The 19956-nt window shown below is 54.1% G+C and overlaps 7 protein-coding genes across 7 annotated transcripts; 1 reads left to right on the top strand and 6 right to left on the bottom strand.

The window, feature by feature from the left end:
- Positions 1–121: 121 nt before the first annotated feature.
- HMPREF1541_10154 (uncharacterized protein) lies at positions 122–2713 on the bottom strand (the record flags this gene model as incomplete). Its single annotated transcript, XM_008714825.1, has 1 exon — positions 122–2713. The coding sequence occupies one exon, from the start codon at positions 2711–2713 to the stop codon at positions 122–124; it is 2592 nt and encodes an 863-aa protein (XP_008713047.1).
- A 1898-nt stretch (positions 2714–4611) lies between these two features.
- On the bottom strand, positions 4612–5027 carry HMPREF1541_10155 (uncharacterized protein; the record flags this gene model as incomplete). Its single annotated transcript, XM_008714826.1, has 2 exons — positions 4612–4915; positions 5005–5027. 2 exons carry the CDS (start codon positions 5025–5027, stop codon positions 4612–4614), a joined length of 327 nt encoding a protein of 108 aa, XP_008713048.1.
- A 33-nt stretch (positions 5028–5060) lies between these two features.
- Positions 5061–6069, bottom strand: HMPREF1541_10156 (uncharacterized protein; the record flags this gene model as incomplete). Its single annotated transcript, XM_008714827.1, has 2 exons — positions 5061–5258; positions 5308–6069. 2 exons carry the CDS (start codon positions 6067–6069, stop codon positions 5061–5063), a joined length of 960 nt encoding a protein of 319 aa, XP_008713049.1.
- A 1687-nt stretch (positions 6070–7756) lies between these two features.
- Positions 7757–9550, bottom strand: HMPREF1541_10157 (uncharacterized protein; the record flags this gene model as incomplete). The annotated part of the gene is made up of 1 exon (XM_008714828.1): positions 7757–9550. One exon carries the CDS (start codon positions 9548–9550, stop codon positions 7757–7759), a length of 1794 nt encoding a protein of 597 aa, XP_008713050.1.
- A 2125-nt stretch (positions 9551–11675) lies between these two features.
- Positions 11676–12950, top strand: HMPREF1541_10158 (uncharacterized protein; the record flags this gene model as incomplete). Its single annotated transcript, XM_008714829.1, has 2 exons — positions 11676–11867; positions 11916–12950. 2 exons carry the CDS (start codon positions 11676–11678, stop codon positions 12948–12950), a joined length of 1227 nt encoding a protein of 408 aa, XP_008713051.1.
- Positions 12951–13144: 194 nt separating this feature from the next.
- On the bottom strand, positions 13145–17240 carry HMPREF1541_10159 (uncharacterized protein; the record flags this gene model as incomplete). Its single annotated transcript, XM_008714830.1, has 2 exons — positions 13145–17113; positions 17172–17240. 2 exons carry the CDS (start codon positions 17238–17240, stop codon positions 13145–13147), a joined length of 4038 nt encoding a protein of 1345 aa, XP_008713052.1.
- A 226-nt stretch (positions 17241–17466) lies between these two features.
- On the bottom strand, positions 17467–18960 carry HMPREF1541_10160 (tRNA-intron endonuclease; the record flags this gene model as incomplete). The annotated part of the gene is made up of 1 exon (XM_008714831.1): positions 17467–18960. The coding sequence occupies one exon, from the start codon at positions 18958–18960 to the stop codon at positions 17467–17469; it is 1494 nt and encodes a 497-aa protein (XP_008713053.1).
- Positions 18961–19956: the final 996 nt, after the last annotated feature.

Below are 19956 nucleotides of genomic sequence, written 5' to 3' on the forward strand. Positions count from 1 at the left end.
GTGCGTAAAAAGTCAAGTCAGCGCGTAGAGTGTAATGGGACATCGATCTGCGAGTATCAAATTGTTTATTGTCCTGAGATCTTCAGTCGTTAACCGTCGATATTATATGCAGCCATTTCGTTCATCTCGGAACAACGTAGTCACTGTTCGCCGGCTTTCCATAGTCGTAAGCCGCAGGACTCGGCGTTCCCGCATATACCGGTCTCACCTCATTGATAGCATGATTCGCGCCCTCTTTCGGCTCTTGCTGTGATACCTTCTGGTATTCTGTCGAGCCGGCCGCGAACCCAATCCCCGCTCCGCGTTCGCTGCCCACAACGGGAGAGCCACCTCGTGCCCAGCCACCGGTGAGTGTGACGTCCGAGGCGCCGACGTTTCTCACCCATTCTTTTGTCTCTGGATACGTCTGATTGGAGCCAGGGTAGAGGAATGAGGTGAATATGCGGCCAGCAGATAGGTTCCAGAGGTAGTGTTGCACGCGGCGGGGAGACGCTCTGCCGATGAGCAAGGCGACAAGAGTAATGGCGATGATGACCGCGACAAGAAGAGCAGTGACAAAGGCAGGAATACCGTAGGGCCATCGGTAGCGGATGGCACGATGGTAGAGATGCACCGGCACGCTGCCCGGTTGGTCGCCGTCGTCGCGCTTTTGATGCTCTATGCTCCTCGACTGAAGATTCGGCGGTAGCAAGCTCTGCGTCAGGTGGCCTCGAGACCCAACAAGACCGTTGGCTGCAAAGTCCATCCAGATAAAATTGAGCATCTCGGCAGTACCAGCTGCCGTGCGCGTAAGGTTGTCCCACTTGTTGTACACGCCGAGGCTACCGACGCCCGAATAATCCACGCCACCGGTGCTGCTCATTCCCGAATCGTACACACGGGTCCATGCCTTGGCCGGGCCACTGACAGCGGGCATATAGTCAGACCCATCGGATGCGGAGAAACCGCCGGTCGATGTCATACCGGCAGGAAGGTAGAGATGATCGGCGCGAACAGTGCTCAGATTGACATGGGCGGCTTCTGCGGGATCAATGATGCCCCAGAGTGGGTCAACGTCAATAATGCTCATATTGGCTTCCTCCACTCCCCAGAGCGGCATGTCATCTTGGCCTGAGTAGGCCTTGTCTACGATACTGACGACTTCGAAGCGATTCATCGGCTCAGGATCGTGGTTTGTTGAGTTGTATCGGAATCGCACCGTTTTGATGGTCGCTTTGGTAGTACTGGCACAGGTGTAGATTGGCTGCGTCCACTTGGTGTTTGGCTGAGGTACGAGTGTCTTCTCTCCACCCATTGGCTGCGCCGTTCCCAGTACCACCCCACATTTCACCAAGATATTGGTCATGTTGGCAGTTCCACGAATGGCATTCCCTACACCCTGGCAGCTTTCGGCAAGGTAAGTAAAATTTGCGGTCGAGACGTTGTGGGGGTTGCTATACGATGTTGTAGAATTACCGACATCGACCGACCCGTTGAACCAATTAATTCCGTACGGTATGCTCTGCGAAGCAAGCGCATCGTACGCTGAGAAGAGTGAGACTTGGTTCAGCGTATTGCCAGTGTATGAGCTGTTGACAGGGAATCGATCTCCGACCTTCGAGTTCATGTATGCGGTCCTCTCGCCAGGTTTGGTGACGTTGAAGAAATACGCCATGAGGACGTTCATGCTCCATCCGGACGCCATTGCGCGCCATGCCAGCTGAGGGTCTTCTTGGGTTCCTTCGAACCAGATGTTTTCCATTCCCATCTTGGCTGCCCATGGGTTCTCGATCAACATGTCTGCGTAACCACCTTTGTCGACGAGGAAAAACTTTTCGCGCGGGAAATCTCTGACGCCGAGCTTGTCGACCTCGAGGGAGATATTGGTGTCGACGCATTGTGTTTCGGGTTCGAAAAAGAGTAGGTCTTCCTCCCATTCGGCCCCGAATTGGGCATGGATGGGTGCTGTATGGTTTCGGAAGCCGACCCGTGGATTTCGTGAATCGACAACGAGACCTTCGACTGCTTGAATCTTATCGGTCAGAATGAAACTGCTGAGCGGACGGAAAGAGTCAACGAGATAGGTTGAGTTGTCTTGGTCCTCGTTGAAGCCCACGTTGAAGAGCCTAGATTCGATGTCGAAGAAGCTGGACACGGTGGATCCCTGGAGTTTGAGGCCGCTCTGGTATAACTCAGCAAGGTCACTGGGGAGTCTAAAGTCCCAGCCCTCGGATGTGCCGTTGATCCAGTTTTCATCGGTGACGACAGTCATAGACCCGACGCTGCCGGGGCAAACCTTGAGTATGCCTGCACCACATGAGCGCGACATCCCAAGACCAGTTCGGGGCGCGGTCCCAAGCCCAAGAGGCCCTCGATCTTGCACGTAAGCGAAAGTGGAGGTTGCAAAATCGTCGGAAACCACGATGGTCTCGTACAGGCCCATTGGAGTGACAACTGCGGCGACCGCTATGCAGAGAAGGACCAGTGGCTTGGCCCAGGTGATGATGCTGACGCGTCTGGCAACATTGTGGGAGGCGGCCTGATCCGATCGTAGGAAGACTGGCCAGTTGGTGTTGCTCAGTAGTCTACTGGCAACTGACCAAGTCACCGCGGAGTGGCGATCTGATAAAACAGCAACTAGAAGAAGGCCCAGAGCGTTGGGGACGATGAACTGCGCAACAGCCACCGCTGCAGCAATCGCACCCGAGACATAACCGACTGTCAAGGTATCCATATTGTGGTCGATATGTATGCAGTCAGTCGCCGCAGCCAAAGGTGCGGCCGAACTTCAATAATAATATGCCGTCGTGGATGTAGGCGATTTATGGGGGCGGAAACGGCGCGGATCCGGTGCATGTCGATCCCTGTATGGTCTTTGAAATTGAGGGCACCCAGGGATGGACAAAATAGACGGCGGCCGCCCCCAACTCACAGCGGTTCTTACCTATAAGCCTCTGCTGTGAGGTCAGGGACCCTCCCTGTCTTCTTGTCGACCACTGATGGGCCATGAACGATGTGAGCGGACTCATGCCAACCGCTGCCACCGCTACTTAGTCAGTCCGTGAGGCAGACTTAGAGAGTTTGTTGGACTGGTCAGGCATCGAGTGTCGCCAAGCACGACTCCCATTTGACAGGAGGGTGAAACGTAGCCCAGGAAGGTTTGACGATGCACTGCAGAGTTAGATGAAGCGCGCTCGCCAAGCACGCTGTCTTGCCCAGCGTATTCGGGAACCCCAGAGCTCGGCTAGCGATTGGCTGGTTGAGATCTGGCGTGCGGCGTGGTCTGGACTCGTAACTCGGTGACAGCTTTGCTAACAATCGCATCAGGCCTCATGAATCACGGGTACCATACCCAGGTGCATTTGTTGTTCTGTTAGGCCTAGAACAGCCACCATTGGGGCCGGTAATAAAAGATGCAGTCCACTGGCAGCGCCTTCTGCTCCTCCGGGCGACCAGTTACGAGTCAGAATCAAATTTAGAGCCTCGGTCGTGTTCCTTGCAGCTTGTGATCAATGTGCTCGGAGATATTGCACTTCTGGTCGGTCGAACATGCAGCTCGAGTACAGGGATTGGAAGTAGCTGCAGGTTCGCTATCCGCGAGTTTGGTTTTGAGGAAGAAACAATCTACCACGCAGCCATTGCCTACTACGAACGTTCTGCGTCTATGGTACTAGCGGCAGGCAGGTTCGTTGACACCGCGCTCGTTTGGCAGCGCGAGAGGTGGATTAGGTGGCATAACGAAGGTGTGCACTAACGCCGGCAGGGTCGCCAATCTTCAATGATAACGGTACAGATTCGCCCCATGATAAGCAGTCTTGACGTTGCAGATCGTTGGACGGAGTGATGTGCAGGAATGGGCAGAAAGGTGACACGTCAAGGGGTGAGAAGCGGAAGTGGGGGTGGTGGGCGCAGGCACTTGCTTGGCATCTTGGCAAGGAACGCCCTCTCATTTTCGCGTCAACTATCGCGACTTCATGTTAAGTAGCAATTACGTGAAGTAGCAACTTGCGCAACCTGATATCTCTCCCCATTGACGCCACATGAGGCGCTCCTATGCTCGATGAGAGACTCGGCCTTTTATTACGACAACATTGATAAAGTCTCGTCACTCTGCCTTGCTAGTGACGGCCACTCCGCATCACTACATGCTCTTTGTCCGTCCATCGGCTAACCTGCAAGATTGAATGCCGCCGGCGCGCTTTCTAGCCCGTTGAAGCGATGTGTGATCAAGCTACGCACGTTTGGAGCGTGCAAATCACGCGCCATTCCGTCCATCTGCGACATGGCCTCTGGGTAGCAGTCCGCATGTCTGCAGCTGGGAATCAGACTTATCTCTATAGTGGCCATTTGCGAAATCGGTAACGTCTGCAACTCGGACCCACTGCCAACCAATACAATGCTGCCACCGCGTTTGACAAGCTACGCTGAAGTCAGTGATATGGTCTCTACTTTCGGGATGAGGACGTACCCGCAAATTACTGCGACACTAAAACTCTCCATGATATACGTCGCTGATCTTGGATATTATAATGTCGTTTCCAGGCCTACACATGTATTTCTACCGCCGCCAGCCACCCTGATCCTCTCCTCAACAGCCTTCAAATCCCTTCTGCTGCCACATCCTCACATTCCTCACACGCAGCTCCCCGCTAGGCCCCTGCCCATTGCATCCTTCCACGATTCCACCCATTTCTCACGGTCATTCCAAATGGTGACCCTCGCATTGCGGCTGTTGTCCACCCAAGGCTTTCCATCCTTCCCATCCTGAAACCACCCGTCACTGCCACCAACAGCCACATTGAGGATCAGGTAGAACGGCTGGTCGAACGGGGTGGAAGGGCTGCCGCCGGACTTGGTCCACGGATCGACGTACGCAGTGCCGTTGGACATGCTGAGCGGGAAGTTGCCGCGCTGCCAGAAGGGTTTCTTGAACTTGCTGCGTCATGTCAGTACATCTCCGCGGTTATCACGTGCGCCCACCAAAGAGGCCTCCCAACGACCATGGGCAGCCCGGGGAAGACTCACGTATACAGGACCTGCAACAGCATCGTATTGATGTACGTGTACAGATAGTCCTCCGTCTACACCAGTCCATAAGTATGCCAGCCCTTGCTGAAGGTAGTGTGCAGCGCCTCCTTGCGCGCGTTGGTGCGCCACCACATGTCGCTGGCGAAGTCTGGGCCCCAATGCAGGGCGCTGCTGACGATGTCGTCTCCGCCCATACTGTAGCTGTAGTTGTTGCCGCGTGATTCGCAGATGTTCATCTCGCTTGAGAGCGGCTAGGGCCGGTATGTGTCGTTGATGGGGAGCATCTAGATGGCGGGCCACAGTTAGTCGTCGGAGGGGACCTGGGCTTCGACTTCGACCTTTCATGTTGGGCGTTAGTCGAGGTAAGTCAAGGAATAGAACCCGAGGGAGGGTACCGTAGCGAATGGTTGCGCCCTTCTTGGAGTTGACGCGGCCGCTTTTGACTGGGTTGACGATAGTGCCGCTGGTCGTGTTGGTGGAGGTGACGCAGCTGTTCCAAGGCTGGCCGTCGGCCGTACAAGTGCCAGCTTCGGTGAGACTGATGATATTGTCCCTGTAGATGAGGCTTTCGTCCTGCAGTGAGGGGCGCATCACCGGCATGCCGTCGCGGATGAAGACTTTTTCGTCCGTAGTGGTGGTCTCCTCGAACTGACCATTTCCATATCCGCCGACTTCAGCTTCTTTGGTCCATATTTTCTGGTTGAAGCCGCTGGAGAAGTCTTCATTGAGGATCTCGCAGTACTCAGGGAGCTTATTTTGGCGGATGCCGTCCCAGACAAGTGCACCTGTGCACCCAAAGCCAAGTATGATGCCGATTATTGGAAGCCACGTAAGCCATGAGCTCTCAATCTCCTCTTTGTTCTTTCGACGAGTTTGGAAGTATATGTTCTGTCGTGGTGTGACTGGTATATTGGGCTTTTCATTTGGGTAAGGGGATTGCGACGCTGTGAACGGTGACTTGGTCGGAAGATATGGATGGGTGGCCACCCTGGGCTCTAATGGCTGAGGGTAATCGTTGCTGAACTTAAGAAACGAAGCCTTAATGTCTGGTGCTTGATCCATAGCTTGGATGTGTTGCTCAAGAGACTAGATATGAGAATGTCGAGTAACAAGAGAGCTCCAGAGAAGTGGTTACTGGTCAGCAGTGTGGACGAACTCCCGATTGTGTGAGCCTCGGAAACCAGGCCAGCGAAAGGTTGGTGAGAGGGGTCCGACTTACGCGCATCTGCCTCCCTGTTACCTCGTCAGGAGACGCAGGCCTATCTTTGTTCGAGACCCAGATGCCGAAGCGGTGGAAATTAAGGTAGGACGCTGATAGTGAATACATCTTGCTTCTCGGAAATACCGAGCGCGTAGAATCAGGTTTCAGGCTAGCAACAGCGAGATGGGCGGCTTGGGTGATACCAAAAGAATCTTCGATAGTCATGTCGAGAATCTGCCGAGACAAAGGATTGGCGCGCTTCTGCGAGGCTACTCTCCGCGTCCTAGGTCAGGGGATCAGGAATCCTTGTTCGTGCTAACCCTCTCATATAAGCCAGCGGAGTCGACGAGATAGGCCATGCACGAGCAGCATCTGACGTTTCATCCCACAAATGACAATTGAAGTTCGCGTTCCTCGCTCTATCACTCCTCTCAACCGTCCCGTCGTGCTCCAGATCCACGTGCGCGAACCGATTACCACCCCTCCCATTATATCTCTCCTCGTCATACCACCCATCCCCCGCTCTGATCCCTTCTTGATCCTCGGCTCGGTTCCTTCGTATGGGATAGTACTTCTGCACGAGCGCCCACTCGCTCTCAGACACTTCCGCGCCGTCATCAATGGCCTTCCGCAGGCGACGGGCCTTCGATTCGCGGAACTCGGGTCTTGGAGGCGGGCTGGGTGGCGGACCGCGTGCGGGCGCTTACGCGACTGGGTGAACACGAGCGAAGCGTGCCGCTGGAGGTGGTGTTGGTGGTGGTTGGGACATCGCTGCGTGAGGCTGTGCTCATCACAGTGGTCGTGCTTGAGTGGTCTTTAATGTAGGCTCTGGTGTAGTATGGATGACCCTGGCGGGATCGTGGGCTGAAAGCGGGAGTCTGAGTTTTCCTGACCGTATGTCGGGCCCTAGGAGGCAACGAGGACCGTGTAGACGTGCTGTACGCCGAGGACTGCTCAGTATAGTCCGATTCCGATACGAATGTGGAGCATTCAGGACATGGCCTGATCCCTTCGAAGGAGTACCATGGCTCCCAGCGGAGTATTCGTCCTTGTCCTCCTCGTCACATCCAGGTGGCGTTTTCTTCATCATGGATTAGCTGGCTTTGGGAAACTTTTTCATGAGCTCTGTACGGCAGGATGTATGGACTATCTTGGAGGTACTGGTATACTACCATGTTGCTCTTCCAGCTTCCCAAAACCCTGAGATCTCGTCTGTGACACACATCCACGAATCATCTCTATGATGATCGTGGTCTTGCATGCTATACGAACGGCGTTGTGACTAGGTTTACAGCCTTCAGCCACTTAAGAAGTCTGACGGCTTGTACGAGGAATGTGTTGTAAACTGACGCTTGTACCTAATGTGTTAATGGTCTAAATCGCGGACCAGCGTCACTATGAACGAGGGTTGCATGGTGGGGAAAATGCATATTGCTGTCATCTAATAACATCATATGATTGAGTCATGAAGCTGACAGATTCGTTACCAAACAGATAAAGAAGAGTTGAAACTAAGAAACCCGTTGATCACGAGTCATGTACTCTATATCATCCGCCAAATACTTCCCCCCGTCTTGGCGGGCGGACTTCATGAGCAGGACCCATTAGAAGTCGACCGGCTCCACTGCCCACAGAATCGCCTTCCCAAGTTTCATTTGACCGCACAAATGTGTGCTTCTGTGCCTGTGCTTGCCACTCGCCGGGCTCGTGCATAATGATCTCGTCTGCAGAAGTATCTTGTCCGCTTGCTCCCGTTCCAGCTCCGTACATGACACTCCTCGTACCCATCAACTCAATCAGCGCCTTCATCTCTGCATTGCTGTCGGCTCCCTTCAGCAACGGCGCATCGAACGCCTTAGCCAATTCCACGGGACTCATCGTCATGGGCCTGCCGAGGGTGCTATAACCCTTGAACAGAGCCGCCGCGAGCAGCAACGCTACAATTGTTATCCCTACGGCCCCGCCCAAATAAGCATAGTTTGTCCTGAACACCGCCCTTTTCTCGCTCGACTCTGCCATCACGCTTTGACTCGGCATTGTGCTGTTTATGGCAGCAACACCCAATCGAAACATGAGGTCTCTAGCCCCGGCCAGTAGCTCAGTAATGGGGTCACGAAAATATAGATCACAACTTGATCCGATCGCCGTGTTGGAATTGGTGCTTCGCGTGCCATTCACAACAGCGTACTGCGTCGCGAGATTGCCAGTGCTGGCTATCTCGTAGCCAACCGCACCGGCGAAGCGTACGTGCGTGGTGCTGGCGTACTTGTTCTGTAGCGCAAGCCAGAACCCTCCCATAGATGTTGGACCTTGTACGCTACGGCCCGGCAGATCAATAGACTCAAGGACATTATCGTCAAAAATGCTTGTATGTGGATCTAATGCAATGGTAGAGGCATTGCCATCGACCACCACCTTATAACGAACGGTAGCGGTGTGAAGAGAGCAGTTTTGTACCTGAAGCGCGCCGGAGCATTCCAGTGTGGGCTTATAGACTGTTCCTATGGTGAGGTTGGAGGGAGCGTTAGTAGACCATCGGAAGTGCGTTTCAAAAGCATCGATTCCGTCAACGGAACTGTCGGCACCGGTCTGTACTGACCCATTGTCAAAAATTTGTGGATTGAGATCGTAGGGTACTGTATAGCTGCTGCAGTTCAGGGCGAAACCGAGCCCTTCCACAGTGGCACTGCAGGTACCTTTGCAGCCGGTTTTGGGCATTTGGATTGTCGCATTGTTGTTGAAGCTCTGTACGACATCGCCGAACTGAGGGGAGTAGATCGAGACATCGTATGCACGACCGGAAACGTAGCCTGTGAAGTAGTCGTAGGGCAATGTGATAGCGAGCCGGATGTCTATCGGGAGTGGCGCGCGGACCCCTTCGTCAACAGCTCTGGATGCGCGCTGCAGCAGAGGACTGTTGATCTGGGCCAAGGTCGCAATTATGCATGCCAACGCGACAAGGTCGATGCGTCTCCCAGACAATATCGCGTCTTGGAAGCTGCTACCGTATAGCCAATGTCGATGAAGATCACCAATTGTCGTGCTTTGCGAAGCAGCATGCCACCAGGCTATGTTGGCGCCCTCCTTCAGCACGTAAAAGAGGCAAACATTGGTGATGACTGTCGCGATGGCCAAATATGTTGGCGGCTGAAAAGCCCAGTCTGCTATAGGCTTGCCATTTGAGTAAACCAGTATGGCAGCTGAGGCTATGAGACCGACGAGCGACACAGCGAACCCGGCAAGGGGCAGCCACGGCATCCGCGCCACCGCACCCGGGGCCCAGGGATTCTGAGCTCGCATGGCCGAGTAAGCTGTCGGAGGCGTTGCATGGTAGTTGCTCATTATGTCGCAGTGGCCGGAAGTCCGAGCAATCTGGAGATACTGGTGAAGTCAACGGACGGTGAAATAACTAGCAAGATAATACAGAACACTATCACGAGTTCGATGAAGGGGATTCGAGCGGCTGCGGCAGATTTACCACGGGCCTGGGTACGGTTCGTTCCGAGAGACGAGACCCCCAGCTGAAGAAGCCACGTCCAAACTGGAGCTTCGCCTCTTTTCGAACCTTTTGTGCCTCCACACGGCGCGTCAAGTGCCTTGAGCGGCAAGTCTCTTTATTGGAGCTAGGGAAACATATTCCGGTTATGCGTGAGGGTCATTGGCCAACAAGGAATACGAATCCAAAAATGGAATTAGTGGCGGTGGCTTCAAAAGTCTGGACTCACACCTAGGACGAGATTGGGGAGTGTGCATCTTGGCAACAACATGACCGTTGTGACCTTACAAATCTCGGATTCGCAATCGCCCGACTAGTTTTCTGAAGCTTGAAGCCCTGGAAGGCACTGACAAGTAGATATTCAAACAATATGGCGAACTCGACGGGAGTGCTAGTTGCAACGCTGTCTCTACTGCCGTTATCCACAGTTCCATCGGCACTGCCAGCATCCACGCTCAACGGCGGTGTACCCGTTGCTCAGGTAGTGATACCAATGACTACCGCTGCGCCCCAGTCTCTCCCAGACCTTATACGCCGCCAGGGTGGCCATACCTCCCTCTGTGGCTATGTCTCCGGCAATGCCTGTTGTGGCATCTCTGACTCTTACTTGCTCGGAAACGTGACTGAAACTCGTAGCAAACCCCATAACCTGCGGAGGGTCTAACTTCTGCGGCTTCAACAGCGGCCTCGCTGCGTTTGGTTGTTGTACCGGCACCATGGGCGCCTCGTTAGTAGGCTGCAACCTTGTGACAAGATGCTACGACTCTTCAGATTTTGCGGATTGTGGATCTTCATGTCAATCTGACACGGCTAATGCGTGGTGGTAAGTCGATGGTAGTGCCCAGACCGTCGACTAAGGTACTGATGAAGATCCCAGTACTTTCCCCGAGTACCCCTACTGTCGAAAGTATACGACAGGCATTTTCTCTGCTTTTGATTGCTACACCGAGCCGGCAGCGGTCGATGTTGTCCTCCCAGCACCAATCAGCGGATACTCAACGCTTGACGTTTCCTCGAAGTCCAGCGGTTCTGATTTATCACCACCGAGATCCTCCTCGACTGCCGATGGTCAGCTGCTGAGTAACAGCGCTCCTATTACTGTGACTTCATTCTCCCAGACACAGGCATCTGAAACGGCGGGCGAAACTTCCCAAGCCCAGTCTTCTACGATGAGCAGTGGTTCAACGAGCTTGAGTACTTACCATTGGACGGTCGGATTGCATGTAGCTCTTTCGGCCGGGTTTTGCACATTCTGAGCTCAGAGCACGATGAGACTGATCATCATCTCGAGTGACCAAAGTGCCATGTCACACAGTACCTGGTTTGCCCGCCTCTTCCCATAAGGCAGAATGTCAGCACTCGCGCTTGCTCGCCTCGTGCTGAGACGATACTTAGCTCTTTGCAGCTATCCCTGACAGAATGGAGCACATAAGACAGTCCCTTGGAACGATTCATTGCCATAGCCTGCTCAAACATCGCCCTCGTCGCTGCATCTTCCGGTCGAAAGACACCCACAATGCTGCATGTCATGCCCAAGAGTATGCGTGACCAACAACTACCTCCTGTACCATTGCGTGACTCTCGCGTCAAAATCGAGAAGAGAAGTGAGGCGTGACGTCGACATTAGGTACATGTCGGCCAAGGCTCGGCAAAAGAGGAGTATGAGATGCGGGGCGCCCGGCTGCTCCTCCTGTCTACACTAACGACAGCCTTCATCTCTCCTCTTATCGACTTATCAAGCCGGTGGTGTAGTCATGGTTGATCTACAACTACCGTGAACATCAGCTAACCAGTGTTGACTCAATCGAGACTGTGGATGCAAGATCACATGCTGTCATATGACCATAGCCACATAAATGCCTCCTACTACCGCTGATACAATCAGATTTACGAAAATGGTCTCTGTATCGAGAAGGACTCATGTTATTTAAGTCCTCCCCCATAGCCTGGAGCCCTTATGCAACAGTCGGGATGTTCACTACCACACCTCCAACCTATACTCTCACCTTGCTAGGCGACGTCATGCTTGGTCGTCTCGTCGACCAACTCCTCCCTGACTCGGTTCCTTCCGCCGACGACGCAGCACATATATCAAACTTCCGTCGCCAGTATCCTTCCCTTCAATCATACACCTACGCCTCGCCCTCCGGAAACGTCCTGCCAGTAGGTTATATCCACCCGAGCTCAACGCCGAACTGAAGCCGTCGACAGCTCTTTCGCTCCAGCTCTCTCGTCCTCGCCAACCTCGAAACATCCGCCACCCTGCATCCAACTCCCTACCCCGACAAGACATTCAACTATCGCACTCACCCATCCAACCTCCACAGCCTCACTACCGCCAACATTGCCCATGTCAGTCTCGCCAACAACCACACACTAGACTTCTGCGAGACGGGTCTTCTCGACACCATAGCCGCGCTCAGACACCAAGGCATCTCTTTCGCCGGTGCGGGATCTACACCTGAGGAGGCCGCGCGACCCGCAGTGCTAACACTACCCAGCACTGACCCAGACCGACAAGCACACGAGATCCACTGCTACAGCTTCTCCGACCACCCCGCCTCCTGGTCCTCCATCCCGCTATTCAATCACATCGACTACACGTCCGCATCCCGCGCACGCCTGAAGTCCCAACTCACCGCCCCGCGCCCGGATGGGCATCGCCCTCCCGCACTAAAACTCGTCTCCATGCACTGGGGACCCAACTACGCCTGGCAGCCAGCACCCGAGATCCGCTTACTCGCGCGCTTTCTGGTTCGGGAGTGCGGCGTCGACATCGTGCACGGGCACAGCAGCCACCATATACAGGGCGTGGAGATCATTGAGCGCAGCGAGGACCTCAAAGCGGAGGACGACGATGTGCCTGGAGAAGGGGAGAGTGACAGACATGCGACGCGGGAAGCAGGGAGTAAAGGCCTAGTCATCTATGGATGCGGCGACTTCGTGGATGACTATGCCGTCAACGGTGTGTTTCGGAATGACTTGAGCGCTGCATGGCGGGTGACTGTCGGGTCCGCTGGCGGTAGTAGCGATGGTGATGTGCAAAAGGATGCTGGGAGAGGCTTGGAGGTGCAGAAGCTGGAAGTATTTCCCAATAGGATCAAGACGTTCCAGGCCAGTTTGCTGCGGAGGGAGGACCCGGATCATGAATGGGTGATGAAGAAGTTCAGGCAGTTGTGTAAGGAGATGGGAACGGATGTGCAGGAGGGATTGGGCTCAGAGGGTCAAATTGTCGTGGTTATGTAGTTGGCGGAGGGCAAGGTGTGTTACACCGAGTGTTTGTTGGCTGGCAATGCAAGCGAGCCGCCAGCAAGTAGCTTTTCATTCACCGTCTCCCAATATCGCGAGAACACGGGCATGAGCGCCTTGAGAAGCCAACAGACGACCCTCCAAGGCTTCTTGACACCCGAAGCCGCTTATCTAATACCAGTATCCAACATCTATCGATCAATTCTCTCACCAAAGATCAGGCTCTGTACAATACTCTCCGTCTCCACGACTTTCCAATTGACAGCACCGTTCGCCGGCGTCTTCTTTTTTCCCCTGCGGCTCGACGTCACCTTCAGGGCAGCTTCCACGCTCTCGACATCCTTCTCCACATACACCACTCCGTAGTCTGGGTCGCCGTCCAGTACCTCTTTCGCCGCCCGCGTATCCGGCACTTTCTCTAGATTCTCGACACCCATGGCTCGGATGAAGAAGACGTAGTTCTTCATCTTCATCTCCGCCTTGTTGCGGCCCATTATCACGATGGCTTTCTGGCTGTCGAGGATGCGCTCTCTCGAAGCGAGCTGCTCGTTCAGCTTCACGTCGACAGGATTGGAGGAGGACAGAGTGCGAGACCTCGTCGCGCCATCCAGTTCATCGCACTCACCAGCAGGCAGAAGATAGCGTTGCCAGTTGATCACCTCCCCCTTGGAGATGCAGGCTTCAACCCACTGTCCACTGAGGCAAGGTAACCCAAGGGCTAATGCTTGCAAGTACTTTGGCTTCCGAGAATGTTTGTCTGCCAGCAGGGCCGTGAAGCCAGATGCAGCATACTTGGGCTTGAGGGTTATAGGACCCTGGTCTTCCACGAACAGGTCGGAGAAGGAATCGCTCACGACAAGTCCGCCATTGCCCCCGATCCTTGTCTCGAGGTACTTTCGACGGTCGGCGTCTTCGTATGAAATGGCGAATATCATGCCCTTGAACATACCGCTTGGATGGGGTACTGCGGTCGAGGTTGCGATGACACCAATTTGACGCCGGTGACGAGACGTGGGCGTCGATGGCGTCGAAAGCTCGTTCGGCGTAGCGTAGCCGGTCGAATCAACAGACTGCGGTGGCGGCCGGTATTCGAATGTACGATCTTTCATTTGATTCCACATGTTGCTGTCAAGATATATGCTCGAAATCGGCACTTCGCGGTCATTTTGCGTCGAGACGTCGGCAGGCAGACTCTTTCGTTGCTTGGGGGCGACTAACAGCGTCTTGAAACCGCGTTGGTCGACCATGGTCTGTGAGAGCTCTGAGCCTTCAACCATGTCTTTATATCCGCGTATGACATGAGAGATTTTGGGCACTCCATCAAGATTGACCTTAACCTGGTCGCCGATGCGTAGGTCGAGGCTTCGGACACCGTGAACATCGACTTCGTCGGGATCAAAACCTTCCCATTGCACAATATACTGCTGATCTGCGTTACCGGGTCCAAGGCACCATGCTGGATAGTACGCCCGAGTCTTGCCATTGAAACAGGCAAAGACCATGTTTGGGGCAACGACATCGTCAGCAGGTGCGGTCCGAAACGTGTCGGAGTCGGCTTCTGAAGTAGAGGCTGTGGTCTGGACATTCCCCTCAGCACTACGAGCCTGCTTCTTCTTTGGTGTCTTTTCAGGAGTCTGCGTCTGGGTAGGCTGCGCATCCTCGCTCGATCCTTCCGAAGTGTCGTCCTGTGGAGCCTCGACCACAAGGTCATCGATGCTAGACTGAGGTGGATTGCGTCTGGCAAGTCGGCCTGTGGGTTTTCGCACAGGGCGGTTGGTGGATTTATCTACAGGTGCTTGCTTCTGAGGAGAAGGTGTGACGCCCACGTCCCAAGTCGACTGACGCTCGCCATCTCTGGACTCGGTTGCACCTCTCGTGGGGCGGCGTAGCCTTCTTTGCCCTGCTTTTGGTCTTACGGCAGGTTGCGAGGCAAGCAACTCGTCAGAGCCTGCGATGATCGACTCAGAGCTCGTTGGAGGAATCTGAATGGGATTTTTAGTGGTCTCGAAGTCATCTAGACCGGTCTTTTGTGGCTGGAGCTTCCTGCGCTTCCCAGGACGTATGGGAGACTGGTCGTCCAAGGCAGCCATGTCATCGTTGTCCTTCAACGCTGAGAGGGGATTGAAGTTTTGTGACCATCCATTCTGTGAAGGTGATGCCTCTGCAGAGATCTGAGACATGCGCTTACGCTTTGGTGGAGGGGTGGTAACGGGTGGACTGCTTTCTGGAGGCTTGACAACAGGTGGAGGCATTTGCGTAGGGGCCGTTTCGAAGTTGGTCTGAAGCTCGGAGATCGTATCATTTGCAGCAACGCTCATGTGGGACTTGGACCGACCTGATCCGGTCTCGGCAATAGTGTCTCTCTGTGAGCGTCGGCCAGAGCCACCCAGGAGATACGGTGCAGCGGTATGCCGACTAATCGCCGACCTAGGATCGAGCTCTAGATGAACACCGTTCTCTAGGCCTTTGACATCTGCGTTGTCATCGTCCACAATGTCATCTTCTGGTTCGTCTTCTGGCTCGTCTGCTGGCTCGATAGCCTGGCGAGTACTGACATCTCGGTCCGAAGTGTCTCGCTTCTCAGAGACAACTTGGACCTGCTCAGATGATTTTTTATTTGATGGACCGAAAGACCTTGTGACTTGTTGGTTAAAGTCTGAAGTGTCATCTTGGTCGTTGTCGTCTTGAGATTGGGAAACAAAATCAGGTCCACTAGTAGTACTTGATTTCGGCTGCGGGCGCTGGCTGGCGCCCTGCGAGATCTGCGTATTAGGAATAATTGCGCCAGTACTAACAGGTTGCTCCTGATGCGGTCTTATTGAAGGACTTCTTTCGGCGAATGGAGTCAGATCGTTCGTCATTCGCGAACCGCGAGCAGTTGTTTGAGGGATTCTGATCGCATCGTCGATGTTCTCCTTGTCTTCAGGATCTACCGGAGGTCTCTGACTCGATCGCTGGACAACAGCTTCTTCGTCTTCCTGCTCGGTCTCAGCCTCGCTTTCAGCAGGCTCATTATTGACTACTCTAGGTTCTGGCGTGGTCGTTCGTGCCCTGCGCGAGTACGCGTCTGCTCCAGGCAAAGGTAATGAACGCGTTGCTGGCGCGATAGGAGATGAAATGATCGCAGAACTGCACGGTAAGCGCGTTCGCCGAGGAGAAGACCTAGGAGAGCTAGTCCGAGCCTGACGTTCACCGTTGCTGTTATGGTGGGTGCGGTCCCTTTGGCGTTTCTTCGATGCCTCATCCCAGCTGCTGTCGTCCGTTTCATTGCCGCTGTCCTCCGCTTCAGCGAGCTCTCTCCAATGTCGAAGGTTTCGTTCCTCCTGTGACTCGTCGTAGGGAACGTACTTCGTAAAAGGCTCAGCGGAAGGTCGGCGAATCTCACGAATCAGCTTGAGAGGTGATGATACCGGGGCAGTGGCAGGTCGATGATTTAAGTCGATATTTGGTGAAGGTCGGTCGGAGCGCACGTTATCAGTACCATCGATCAAGGGCGAAGTTGCAGCTTGCGTATCTGCGAACGCTTGACTCAAGCCCATCACCATGCTAGGCGTGCCGCCTCCACTGCGCAACACTGGGGCACGAGGCAGAGAGGGACTTTCCTTTGTGTTGCCATTGTAGTCTCGCTTTTTGCCAACTGGAGCAGGTGTTTTAAAGCGCTGCGACTCTGGAAACCGTGGCAGGCGAGACTGCGTCTGAGTCGGCGAGAAGTCGACATCCACGGGCTCTGACTCTTGCCCAGCGAGGGGCCCCGCTTCATACGTGACAAGGCTCGATACTAGGTCGACATGGCCCTCATCGCCCTCGTTCAGCGTCATCTGCGTCTCGCGTCTTCCACGTGTAGACTCCATTCGACTTTTGCTGAGCGCGATGTGCCCGTCATAGAACTCTTGCGACACCTCTTGTGTGGCGTCCTCGTCGCGGTGCTCATTCATCTTTCTCGGCGCACCTTCGTTGTCAGGTTCCTGAGGCAGCGGCCGCGCGAGTGGTGCATGGGCATCAAGACTCTCGGGGACGGTGGAAGGAAGTTCAGAGTCGCTGTACTGCATTGCCAGGATATTGTCGCCGCGGCGACCATGACTCTTGCTGTTTGGCTGAGGCTGAGACAAAACGCGTTGAAGCGCAGCTTGCGCCGATCTTACGGACCCCTGCTGCGATGGCTGATTGCGCCATTAGCGTGGATGACAAGGTTGGCCACATGGGTCGCATGGCACTTACCTCGGAATGGGCCAGGAATTTCCGCTTGAGACTGGAGATGTCGATACTGTCGGTAGTGATGCTCTCCATGGCTCCATCATTCAACCACCCCAGCCATTTCTACCCGGTGCACAGCATTGTTAGTGTGTATAGTGTAAAATACGAACGCGGGGAAGCACGCGACAAGGCTCAAGTGGGTGCACGTCACGTGCTGCTTTACAGTCGCGAAGTCACATGTCACAGGCAGGAAGGAAAAGTTGTGTGATGTGAAAAGGGGGTATCATGATACGTGTCGTCCTGCCTATGCCAGGACCTCTCAATCTCGTGTCCTGTTCGGAGTCCAGCGTTTGATCGCCACATCTCTGACTTTGTATCGTGACAACTCAAGCCCAATGTCCGTATCTCGACCCTTGTCCTCTCCCCGGAATGGTGGTGGTACATCGACATAGCAGATGATGAGCTGCTTGTGGACTTGCGCCTGAACACGATTCACACCATGTAGCCACCACCAAGTCTTCTTTGTTTTCTCCGCCACGTAATCCTTGTGTGCTTGGGTGGAGCGCCAGTAAGCGTGGCTGTATGATGGAAGAATGGTGATGGAGAACTCGGCGTGGGAAAACGCTGGTCCTCTGTTGTACAACAAGTAGTCCGTACCGAACTTGATTCCGGAGCGGACAACCCAGCCAGCGCTTCGGTAATGATGATAGGCTACATAGGAGAGCATGAAGGGGTCGTCCGGCTCAGCCGGAACGGAAAGTGACCGAGGTGGATGATAAGAGTGTCGTCTGTAGAGCGAAAGAAGGGATGCTGGTGGTAATATTGTATCACTGTCATCGCAATAGACATTGAGAACGCCTAGCCCGTACGACAGAAAGAAGGCCTCTTCGAGGGAGAGGTTCAAATGCTCCTGATTCTCAATCACTGCGACTTCCTTTGGTCCAGGTTTCTCGGGGGCGGCGAGGGAAGATCCGGGTGACTTGATGGGTGAAATGACAGGCGAGCTAAGATCGAACTCGCGTGCTTCAATTGTTGGCGAGAAGCGGACAGTCTTAGTACGTTGCAACCGCTGCACGGGCCGGGAGTCCAGCGGATTCGTGTCCTCTGACGAGGTTGATGTTGGTGGAGGTGTCGGTAAGCCGTTAGCCTCGACCGTCTTCTTCCACTCATCAAAGCCGTGGATGCTGCCATTGGCTTCGAGATTAAGATCGCTCGGCTTTGAACTGAGCGCTGGCCGTAGACTTTCTGTCGGAGTTCCGCCTTCTGAATTGAGCACGCTGCCGATATCGCTGACATCTGTGGCGTTGTTCTTCAGCAGGTTGCCGTTGCTATTGGTCCGCATTTCCTCGCTCAGACGTTTCTCAATCTCCTCTTGCTCCTTTTTCGCCCGTTCTAGTTTGACTTGTCTGCGCTGTTCTCGCCTCTGTGCAGTGTTCTCCTCGGCGGTGGCGCCTTGACGTTTCTGATTTTCTAGCCACGTAGGTTCACTGCGACTGAGACTTCCCCGGCCGAAGAAACCCATTTCCCATAGTTTCTTGATGGTATCATTGTCTGTAACGTGAATTGACGAGGTAGCTGACGAGAAATAGCCGTTGTATGTTGGCTGCAATGGCGGGTAGAGCACCTGGGTCAGATATGACAACACATATGCCACCACTGAGATGGGATTATGAGGAATAAGAACAGGCAAAGGGTGGATTTCGATCGGTAGGAGATGCCGATGGATATGATTATAGTTGGGCTTTCTGGGTCGTGACTTCGTTTGCTGTCCGGCAGAAGTAGAAGTTTTTGAGTCCGCTGGGGTAGTCGCCATGGCGTGCTGATTGAAGTCAGTGTTGTTGGTCTGGAAAAAGCGGGTGCGAGCGATATGAAGGTAGATTGCAATCAGATACCGTTGTAGTCTAATACAAGGGCCTGCATTGAAGGAAGCTGAAATCAAAGTGCTAACCAACTAGGCATCAAAAGGAGTCATCATTGCGACGGGGACGTAAATGCACGAGGTTCACATACATGTTTCGGGAAGGCGGATGATAACCAGATCAGTCCAGCTGAAGATTGCCGTTGTGGCTAGCCGCGAGGAGCTGTGTCTCGAGGCTCATCGCTTTGTTGATCTTGTTTGGTCGAAAGGATGCAGGTAGGGCAACCTATGAGTGAGTAATAAGGAAAGAAAGAGTGGTGGTGCGCCGCAGCGGTTGAGTGCAGGTAGCTCGGCTGCACCCGCACTTCCCCGTTTGCCAAAATATTTTTTGAGGTCACTCGAGGCGCACCACTGAGAGAGAGGCATGTGCGCGTTTTCTGCGCTACCTAGCTGCCAAAACCAATCTACGAATATATTGACGACTGGCTGGCATCCGAAAATGTGTGCCCAATGCTACTCTTTTTGATCACTGCAGCCAATTCGTTGTTTGGAGAAGCAACTTACGATTGTCCAACGGATAGCATTGGATGAGTAGCGGGCATGTTTCGACGCTGGGAGCCCACCTGTCGACTTTTCCCGACAGATTATGAAATTTATGCCCCCCCACCCCTGAACGGCGGCAAACGCTTATACAATGATCAAGCGGCGGCCTCGAGACGCAGGTACGAACCTCTCGACCGGCATTCACGCTTCCCGCTGCGTTTAAGCACTCTACAACCTGGCTATACCCCGGTACGGGGCCGGCGTTGCATTGCCCATTGCTGACCACCGTTCCTGCTGAGACTGGGTAATCCGCAATAACCCGATATTCGTATTCACGCTTCTCGAAGCCGTATTGAAAATGGCGCAGTGATAACCGTAACTGTGTGACCGTGATAACTTCTCGCCGAA

Source organism: Cyphellophora europaea (genome assembly GCF_000365145.1).
Source record: "Cyphellophora europaea CBS 101466 unplaced genomic scaffold supercont1.12, whole genome shotgun sequence".
In the NCBI taxonomy this organism is placed as follows: Eukaryota; Fungi; Ascomycota; class Eurotiomycetes; order Chaetothyriales; family Cyphellophoraceae; genus Cyphellophora; species Cyphellophora europaea.